The sequence below is a fragment of the Chelon labrosus genome (assembly GCF_963514085.1).
Source record: "Chelon labrosus genome assembly, chromosome: 4".
Lineage (NCBI taxonomy): Eukaryota > Metazoa > Chordata > Actinopteri > Mugiliformes > Mugilidae > Chelon > Chelon labrosus.
In genome coordinates this window covers 11,607,940-11,617,813 of record NC_140340.1, presented here as the reverse complement: position 1 = coordinate 11,617,813, position 9,874 = coordinate 11,607,940, and the positions used below count along the sequence as shown (strand labels likewise).

The 9,874-nt window shown below is 45.1% G+C and overlaps 1 protein-coding gene across 1 annotated transcript in view; it reads left to right on the top strand.

The window, feature by feature from the left end:
- camk1a (calcium/calmodulin-dependent protein kinase Ia) overlaps nt 1-8,204 on the top strand; it is a gene marked incomplete at its 3' end in the record, with an annotated part of 17,166 nt that extends 8,962 nt beyond the window's left edge. Inside the window, exons 3-12 of the mRNA XM_084543445.1 lie at nt 1,705-1,836; nt 2,837-2,911; nt 3,410-3,548; nt 3,677-3,803; nt 4,095-4,170; nt 4,255-4,367; nt 4,456-4,534; nt 6,614-6,701; nt 6,859-7,027; nt 8,101-8,204. Of these exons, the coding sequence (XP_084399571.1) occupies nt 1,705-1,836; nt 2,837-2,911; nt 3,410-3,548; nt 3,677-3,803; nt 4,095-4,170; nt 4,255-4,367; nt 4,456-4,534; nt 6,614-6,701; nt 6,859-7,027; nt 8,101-8,204 (1,102 nt within the window). The remainder of the gene's footprint in view (nt 1-1,704; nt 1,837-2,836; nt 2,912-3,409; nt 3,549-3,676; nt 3,804-4,094; nt 4,171-4,254; nt 4,368-4,455; nt 4,535-6,613; nt 6,702-6,858; nt 7,028-8,100) is intronic.
- Between the last annotated feature and the right edge of the window lie 1,670 nt (nt 8,205-9,874).

Genomic DNA, 9,874 nt, shown 5'->3' with positions numbered 1-9,874 from the left:
GCTCAAGTCAGGAGAGCTCATGCTAGTTAGAGATATGAACGTCCGTGAAAGGCTTTGTGGTAAACAATGCAGAAGTTGCAGAGATCTTGACGAGCTAGGCTGGCCATAAAAATAGGTTTTCAACGTCTCCAGCATGCAGTCTGCTGAGGATTACATCACTGTCATTTCACCACACTCCGCTGCCCATCACGATGAGCTGAACCGGATGATTTTTCGAGCTTTAAGTTGGTTCTCTCAAACAGTTACGTTGTGTTTACGGGGTGGAAGTGTTCCTCACATTCCCGTCTCAAATTAACCACCGCATTACAGGCCCCTCCTCTGTGTCTCCACACATCTCTCAGGCCGTTGACCCTGTTATTTTAAACACCCAGTAAGACTGAATGGATTTTAACTGACTGATAACTGAAGTCTAACACCCTTGACCCCGTGATGAAACCCCGGCTATAAACGCAGCCGAGTTAAACGCATTAAAATGCTTTTATGGGTCGATGAGAATCGGAGCTTTATGCGATTTCGCTCCCAGATTATTTTAGGGATGTTTTAAAAATGAAACTGGAGACGTGTGTGAGAATGGTGCTCTCCCCCTTGTGCATCAGCGTTGCTGTGTTTCCACTGCGCTGGTTCGTTGAGCATAAGATGGCCACGGCGCAAAGGCATTCTCAAGGATTACCACAGATTCACACAGAGCATTACGGAAAGATGAGGAGGAGGAAAAAAATGACACAGAGTGGAGGTGCAACGAGAGACGGGCAGGTCACATGCTAACTCCTCAGCTCTGTAGTTAAGTGTTAATAAACAATAAAAGCAGAATCTAAAGTGAGAGGAAAGGAGATGTTTGCCTTCTTGTGAAATGGTTGCTGCTGGCAACGGCACAGTGAAGTCTGTATCATTTTATTTAAGGGTGCAGACTTAAGTGAAGTTATCCCACATTAAGATGCTCACGATTTGGAGGACGATATTTTCTGTAACTTGAAGGTTGAACGTGCGTTCGGTCGTGAGCGGCCGTGTTGTTTCACACACATGGAAAGGATCCCTGTGGTTGCTAACAATGTGCGTGCATTCAGGCCTCCTCCTGAGCTCCCTCCCACGCTCCTGTGGGGAGACTGTGTAAATACACACTATTCTCCCTCTCATCATCACCAGACCATAATCCATAATGCAGTCTAGTCCTCCTCAGATACAGCTACACTACATTTACTCTATCTATTATTGAACGGATTAAAAATAGTTGCTTTTTTTTTTAAAGGGGAAAAAAAAAGGAAAAAGCAGCCGCTTTACTATAAATGCCTATTTGTGACTCTTGCTTCACCTCGACAGAATTTTCTCAGCCCTCCAAAACCTCTCGGTAATGTCACCGTTTTGAATTATTCATCCAAACACCACTCACTCACACATGCACCTATGCCACCCAAACGCGAACCCAGATGGTTGAATGCAAAGTGTTCGGAGGTCTGGTTGTTGCTGCTGAAATGCCCGATTTCAGAAGACTGGGCAGGACCCAGTTAGTGTGGAAATCAACTGAAACTGCACCTTTGCTTTTGATATTTAAAGAAATGTTTGGGTTTTTTATTTTTCATGCATGCATTCATTATTTTGTGCGACACATTCATGCCACATTGGAGTCCTATGTTTGCTTTCTTGCCACACACCCACACATTTCTTATTCACAGTCTAATGTGTGTGTTGTGTGTGTGTGTGTTTAAGGGGCGCCTTCTCCGAGGTGGTTCTAGCAGAGGAGAAGAGGACCCAGAGGCTGGTGGCCATCAAGTGCATCCCCAAGAAAGCGCTAGAAGGCAAAGAGAACAACATCGAAAATGAGATTGCGGTACTACACAGGTGAGGTCGCCGAAGTGACTGGCGTCGCAGCAGCTGTTGCTCTGCGTCCAGCGGGAGGAATTAGGCGGCGGCGCCTCTTGCAGCGATACGGATGCAGCATACATACAAGGGGTCAATTGAATGGGTGACTAAATGCATGGTGTCAGTAGAAACAGTAGGATTGTGCACCGGAAATGTCAGGAGTAAAGAAGATAGACCTATTTTTAGTGTCCCTGTTGCCAGGGCAACAGCACACAGAGGCGGAGATGGTGTGGAGTTCCCCGCAGCAGTGTACTGAAGAAAGAGAAAGAGACACGGAGGGTGGAGAAGTGGAGAGGGGGGCAGGGTACGATGGAAGGAGAGGGAAGAACGGGAGGAGTGGAGTTTGGCTAAATATTTAAAGCCCTAATTAAATAAACAGGGGAGTCACGCGAGCGGGGGGACATCAAGAAAGTTTTCGTGACAATCTGAGAAACGAGAGAGGGATTCTCTCGTTCTGCTACAAGTCACATCATCCTTAGCTCTCAGCTGCCGTTGCGTTAGCGATGGTTCACGTGCTCTCAACTTGAATCGAGAGCCAGGAGAGATGCTCGAGCGTCTGTGAGCTAACAATAAACGATCCAAATCAAATTTTCTCAGAGGGAGACTTGGTTATTCTGTTAAGCCCCATATAGCTGCTCTTCGTTAATGTTTCCAGCCGCATGATGCTAACTACACACCATCTTCATTTTGATCCGGGTGGGGGGGTGGGGGGGGGGTTGTTTGTTTTATTTGTCATTTTGTGTTGTTTTTTTTTGGAGAGCATTGTAAATACAAGATCTCAGTTTACTGTTGTGCTTTCCGCAGAGAAGAGCGAGAGAGAGAGAGAGAGAGAGAGAACAGACCTCTCTCAATGTGAATTATGCAGCAAGAATGCCATCTGGTGACCAATTAACAGTTAGCACCGGATGAATTTAAAAAATAAAATAAAAAAAAAATGCAGCAGATTTCTGATGATTTCTGTCCATTCGTCTTCCCGCAGAATCAAGCACCCGAATATTGTCTCGCTGGAGGACATCTTTGAAAGTACATCCCACCTATATCTTGTCATGCAACTGTGAGTTCTCCTTCCTATTTCTTACGCCAGGGCCGGTTATGTAATAGAAGGAGCACGGCTCTCTCACGTTCGTGCTGTAAAAGCGCGCTGACAGACAGACAGACAGACAGACAGACAGATAGACAGTTAACCAGCGTGAACATTTTCTGGCCCGAGCTCCTCGAATGTGGGGATTTGCTGCTTTCCTTATGTTATTCTTAGCAATTTGCCCCTTTGCCCTTGTGTTCAACCATATAATTTGAAATATCCAACCTGCACCAAATGCTCTTACACAATTTTGCATGTTTTGTAAAACCCTGCATTTCACACGTTACCTCTTAATCTAGAATATTACTGTTTGTGCAGTTTTTAGCTGCACAAAGACTGATGCAGTTTTGTTCATTCTGGCCCGTGCAGGTCCACATAGGCCACTGCTTGTTAACTTACTGCCTGTTAACACTGATACCACAGCAAACGCGGAGGAATATTTAACTGCCTTTTGTGATTTCTAACTCCCAGGGTATCCGGAGGTGAGCTCTTCGACCGGATTGTGGAGAAAGGCTTCTACACAGAGCGAGACGCCAGCCAGCTCATCCACCAGATCTTGGATGCAGTCAAATATCTCCACGATATGGGGATCGTCCACAGAGACTTGAAGGTGTCTTAACTCTTGGAGGAAAAAAAAAAAAAAAAACTGCACTGTAACGGCTCAACGTGCCTTGCAAGTCGGCCTTTGTTCCTCCATTTTCAAACAATCCTCTCTGATCCTTCTTCTCTTCATTGCAGCCGGAGAATTTGCTGTATTACAGCATGGATGAAGACTCCAAGATCATGATCAGTGACTTCGGGCTGTCAAAGATTGAGGGAGCGGGCAGTGTCATGTCCACAGCCTGCGGGACTCCTGGTTATGTGGGTAAGGCGTTTATTCCTGCCGATCCTCCTCGCTCCCAGCCTGTCTTTCATGAGAGCTCAGCGCTCACTGTTTCGACTGATATCCCCTCTTTATTCACTCCGTTGTGAGAGGCTCTTTCATCCACTACTGAGTCAATTGCAAGTGTTTCAGAAGTGCTCTCCACCTGTTTAACGTGACCCCTTCAGATCACATGGTATTACTGAAAGGTCAAGACTACTTGAATTCACCCTCACTGCTGCTCTGCCTCATGTATTTTCCACTCTGTGAATGTGTACCGTGTGCGTCTCACAGCTCCCGAGGTGCTTGCTCAGAAGCCGTACAGCAAGGCAGTGGACTGCTGGTCCATAGGAGTCATTTCATATATTCTGTAAGTCCCTTCATTCATCCCCGAGAAGCATGCAAAGAGATAGCCTTTCTAGCGTGTGAATGTGTCCCAATATTGCTCCCTCAGGTTATGTGGATATCCTCCGTTTTACGATGAGAATGATGCCAAGTTATTTGAGCAGATTCTGAAAGCAGAGTACGAATTTGACTCCCCGTACTGGGATGACATCTCGGATTCAGGTACAACCGCAATAGCCTCAAAATAGAGATACAGTGACGAGAAAGTGAGAGTGGATTGTTATAACGTGAACGTAATGTTTGTTGGCAGCCAAAGACTTCATCTGTCACCTGATGGAAAAAGATCCTTTGAAGAGATACACGTGTGAGCTGGCCCTCCAGCATCCCTGGTAAGAGAGTAAAAACACTCCCTCACTGCTTACACATTTATTTCAGTGTGATTAGAGTGGAGAATCTACCTTTCAAGCTAGATACTCAGAGGCGTGAATGTGCTTTTAAATGTTTTATAAAACTGTGAAATCATCTGGAAATGAAATGGTTCTCCGTCATTCAGGTCATGGTATATCCAAAACCAACCTGGTCGAAACGAGGGCAGCTGGACTCGTAGGGTTTTTTGAATTCATGGCACGTCGAAGGACGCCATTTATGTCAAATTGGAAAACTCCTCTCCGAACAGGGGAAGTGGCTTAAGATCTAATCTGCCATCAGTTTACAGGGCAGTCTTAACATCTGTCCCCAATATGTTTCACCCCCGTTCACGCAGACTGGAGCCTCTGGCTATTAATGGATCCTTAGAGTAAAAAAAAAAAAGGATCAAAACCGTTTCCTTCAATTGCAGGTAAGTAGCTGGTGGTTAATAGACCCTAGTCATGTGAGCTTCAAACGTGCAACACCCACAGATGTTCCTATTAAAACCCCAACTCCCCCACCAGTCTTTTAGGACTGAAGAAGCTAGAAATTCACCCTACAAGTCCAGTTGCCATTGCTCCAACTAGTTTTTATTGGTTGAATTAAAGGAAGGTCCACCTTTTAGCCTATTACAGTGCATCTAAAAGTATTCACCCTGGACTGCTCTGCTTTTATAAATTGTATCATTGTCAATGTAATATGGCTTTTTGACAAGAATTTACAAAAAAAATAAAAAAAATGATTAACTGTCAAAGTGAACGCAGCTTTCTACAGACTAACACAAATTAATTTAAAGTATGTAATGTACAGTAAGTGGCCAGAAAGCTCATGTTTTGGTCTCATCAGAACCGCCTCTGGTTTAATAGGAGCATTCTTCAACAGTGGTTCTGTCTTTGCAACTGGCCCTGTAAAGCTGCAGGTGATCATGTCTCCACAGTCTCCTCCATCTCAGCTGCTGAAGCTTTGAACTCTTTCAGAGTAGTCGCACGTGCCTTGGTGGCCTCCCTCATTAGTATCCTCCTTTCACTGTCACTCAGCTTGTACGGACACCTGCTCTAGGCGTGCTCATGCTCCTACTAATTCTTCATGATGGTTTTAACTGAACCTGTCTGAGGCTGTCTTCAGTGACTCATGTTTTTTTGTTTTTGTATTAATCCCCTGACTTAAACTTTTCTGAGTCGCTCGGAGTTCTTTTGTCATCATGGTGCAATTATAGACAGGAATGCCGATTAACCAGTGACTGGACCTTCCAGACGCAGACGTCTTCATACTGCAGCTCCTTGAGACACATTCATTGCACTCAGGTGACCTAATTGTGACTACTAGCACCAATTGGGTGGACTTCCACTGAATTAGGTCAGTCACTTTAAAGGAAATATATACAGTATATATATATGCAATCACACACACAAAAACGGTTTAGGAACAATTACAAAAAAACATGACAATTCACTAGATCCCAAACTGATCAAGTATCTGTGGGATGATCCACAGAGGCCCCTCCCCTCAACCCATAGGACCCAAAGGCCCCCACTAACAACATTCTGTCCCCAGACACCACAGGACACTCTCAGAAGGCCCATGTCCATTCTCAGATGAGTCACAACTGTTTTGGAGGCACAAGGGAGACCTACACAACGGTCATAATGTTATGCCTGATCGGCGGATGTTTTCACTTTGACAGTAAATCAATAACCCTACACGACATAGACCAAACAGTCAGTTAATCAAAAGAAAGTCTGACATTTGGGCTCCAATTTCTAATAGAAAGTGTCGTCATGCTTGTTTTAACCAACTGGCAGTGCAAAACAAAGACATGGCAGAAACAAATATGAGAAAATCACTCGTAAGAAGCTTCCAGCTAATTCTCCCCCAATGAAATGACTGAAACAAATAAGCAATTACTGCAACACAAATAGTTGCAGATTAATGTTCTGTAAGACTGACTCATTCATTAATGAACTAACAAGCTAATCAATGGATCCAATCAATTAGAAAACCGAGCCCCGGGCAGGTGCCTCAGATGCCTGCACATTCTCCTAATTCTTGGTGACTTGCAGGATATGCGGCGACACGGCTCTGGACAAGAATATCCACGAATCTGTCAGCGCACAAATCAAGAAGAACTTCGCCAAAAGTAAATGGAAGGTCAGTGCCTCGGCAGGATCACGGAGCACCGAGCGGAATTAAGATTGGCAGGCGTTTTGTACGCCTTCGCTGTTTTTCTCTCTCAGTAGCTGTCAGATATTGGAAGTTCTTACTATTTTTTTTTCTTCATTTCCCTCCTGTCTCTCCCTTCATGTAGCAAGCATTTAATGCCACAGCGGTGGTGCGCCACATGCGGAGGCTGCAGCTGGGCACTAGTCTCGAGGGACCCAGTCAGATTACTCCCACCAGTCCCTGCCATGGACATCTGCTCCCAGAGGAAGAGGAGGAGGAGGATGATGATTTGGGGAATGGGGAGGAGGAGAGCTGTAAGTCGGCAGTTCATAGTGAATGAACAAATACGATTTCTAATATTTCTGCCTTGACTGTTTGAGAGATTGAATGCAGCATTAGACAATATTCAGACAGCATGTGTGAAAAAAAAAAAGATTTATGTAGTGCTACTTGCCGTATTTCGTTCCCCTTTCAGCCAATTATACCAACTCAGAGGTGTAAACCCTGATAAGTCGTAAAGACGACTTTCCCATGTCTCCCATCTGCCCCACACAACGTCAGTGGTGTTAGGAAGGAGAGGTAACTGGATTAGGCCGGTCTTAGGAAATAAGGAAACAGGAAGCTCTAACAAGATAGAGAGTCGTTTGAAAAGGGGAAACAGACTTTGACACAGTACGAGCATAAAGAAGAAGAAGGCGATTTATCTACAACCTGAGCTAAGGGGGAGGATGCTCTAATGTATTCTGTGTCAGTAAGGGAACCCGTCACTGTGTGTACGCCTTGTTCAGTTTGTCTAGAGCCAAAGCGATTTTTGTTTAACTCGGGACAAAACTAAATATGATATAGTTAGCTCGAAAGCTACATGAGATTGAAGCTTAAGGTAATGCCCTGTACATCACAGTTGAGAGGAGGGCTCCAGTACTAAATGGTTTCGTAAAAGGTCTTGATAAAGATTCATATATACATGTACTGAAAATATCTACCGGCAAGGAGGGAAATGAGTGATGGGAATCTGCCTGAGGCGACGTGTCGAACGAGCGTACTCCAGGCTTCAGACAAGAAGCAAAGGGAGAGAGTCGGACGCGATTGCAGGTCATGCTAACATGTCACCCTGGAATTTATTCCCTGTACAGAGTTACCCCGTGAAGTAATGGGTGGTTTCTTCCTGTGTTTACCTCTGGTCACTCAGAAAGAATCATTTCAAGACAAGAAAACTGACATCCTTTTGGAAATAGCTATGAAGTCTGTGCAGCTTTTCTCAGTGCGTGTGCTTTTGATGAGAACAAGGCGAACGAACGAGAAGAGAAATGCTGGAGCTTCCCTTTAACCTGAACCGTCCCCTGCTCTGCTCTGCTCTGCTCTGCTCTGCTCTGCTCTTAACATCCAGTGTCCCACTACGAGGACGGTCGCCGGGGGAGCAACGAGGGCAGCGCGGATCGGGACAGCCTGAGGAGCTGCACCTACTGCTGCAGGCCGGCCAGCCGCATCTGAGCACAACCTCCTCCTTTTTTTTTTTTTTTTTTTTTTGTCACGGTGACATTGTCATTGTATCCCTGGAGCGCCCAGAGCCCGTTCGCCCAGTCTGGCCAGGAATGCAGAGTAGATATGAGGCAGAGTACATCCATAGCTGGCAGGTCAACTGTTACAGTGTGGATAGAACATACTGTACGTCTTCATCCAGAAAAAAAAAACAACACAAAGTTACACAATATTTTTAACATTTTGCAGAATGGAAACAGTTTTAAAGAGCCTAACTATATGATTCTCCTCAAGTAACCGCCCCCCCATCAGTGCAATTTCTATACCAGAGTGTGGCCATTTGGTGTGTTACGTTAAAAGAGCTTTATTCTGGATGTCAGCTTCAGTAAGGACCGGGGGCCCCGAAGGCAGTCTCCTCCCTTTATTTTTGCCCTCACATCATCTGTCACATCTACCTCTAATCACAATTATCCGTGTGTCCACATCCATCTGGCCCGCACACGCTCTACATGACTGGCAGCTTTGTCCAAAAAAGAAAAAGAAATAAATAAAAATCTGGCCAGACAGGGCAAAAAAGAGAAGGGGGGTGCTTTTTTTTTTTGTTTAAAGGGAAACAGTGCTGAAAGCTACTCCTGCATGTCTTTATACTCTTCACCCATGAACGCCACTCATCCCAGTCAAGTAGCTTTTCTAGTCGGTCGATCTCAAGGTGTGCGTTCACTGCCGATTCCACCCGTTTAATTCTGTTTGATCGCCCTTTCCCGCTCATACTCGTCATTATTAAGTGTTTCTGTCTTTTATTTTATTTTTTTTTTATGTGTATTTACTCCTTTTGCTCAAAGCCTTTCTGGAAAGGGGATTCTCGGGGTTAGGGACTCTCTATATTCTGGCTCAGACTGGGTTTGTTGGAGGGCGGTTCTGACCTGAAGTGTGTGCATGCTTCTGTTGGGGAGGTGGGGTGTGTGTGTGTGTGTGTGTGTGTGGGGGGGGGGGGGTGGGGAGGGGGGCACTGAAATGTATGAATATCAAAAGGAGACTCTTTTTTTTGTTTGTTTGTTTTATGGCTGTTCTGTTATCAGAGGCTCAAACTGAGATCCCTGTGAGTGTGTTAGGAATCTTGCCCTCCTCCACTCCACTCCGCGTCGCTTTGAAGGCGCAGTTTTATCGAGAACCCACCGCGCGTGGGAAGTAAACAGTCACGTCCGTGTCACCGCTCATCCTCCTTCTGTTCTGTTTCTGACAAGAGCCTATATATCCGCCGGCCGCCGTCCGGCCCGGCTCGAGTCGGAGGGATCTCAGTCTGGGCGCTCCGCCTGCTCTGTGCTGTGCACTTCTAGTGGAAGAAGTTTTGGTCTACTGTTTGCATGACCTGGTTAAATATGTTTACATGAATGATGATCAATTAGTATAAACACACATGATTATTATTATTACTCTGTTGTATTGAAAAAAAATGATGTAATACTGTAATTTTGAGCTATATAATGTGAAGTGAGTAACACCAGAAGTAATGTTGTTGAGAAAATACAACACAGCACAGTGGACTTTTCATTTGCATCGACTGCGAGGGTCAAGTCTCTACCTGAGTGACATTTCTCCTGTACTATGTTTATTGACAACGTTCTCGTTCTGTTTTATTGCTTTTTCCCACACAGAACCTCTCCAATCATTCGCTCCTAGCC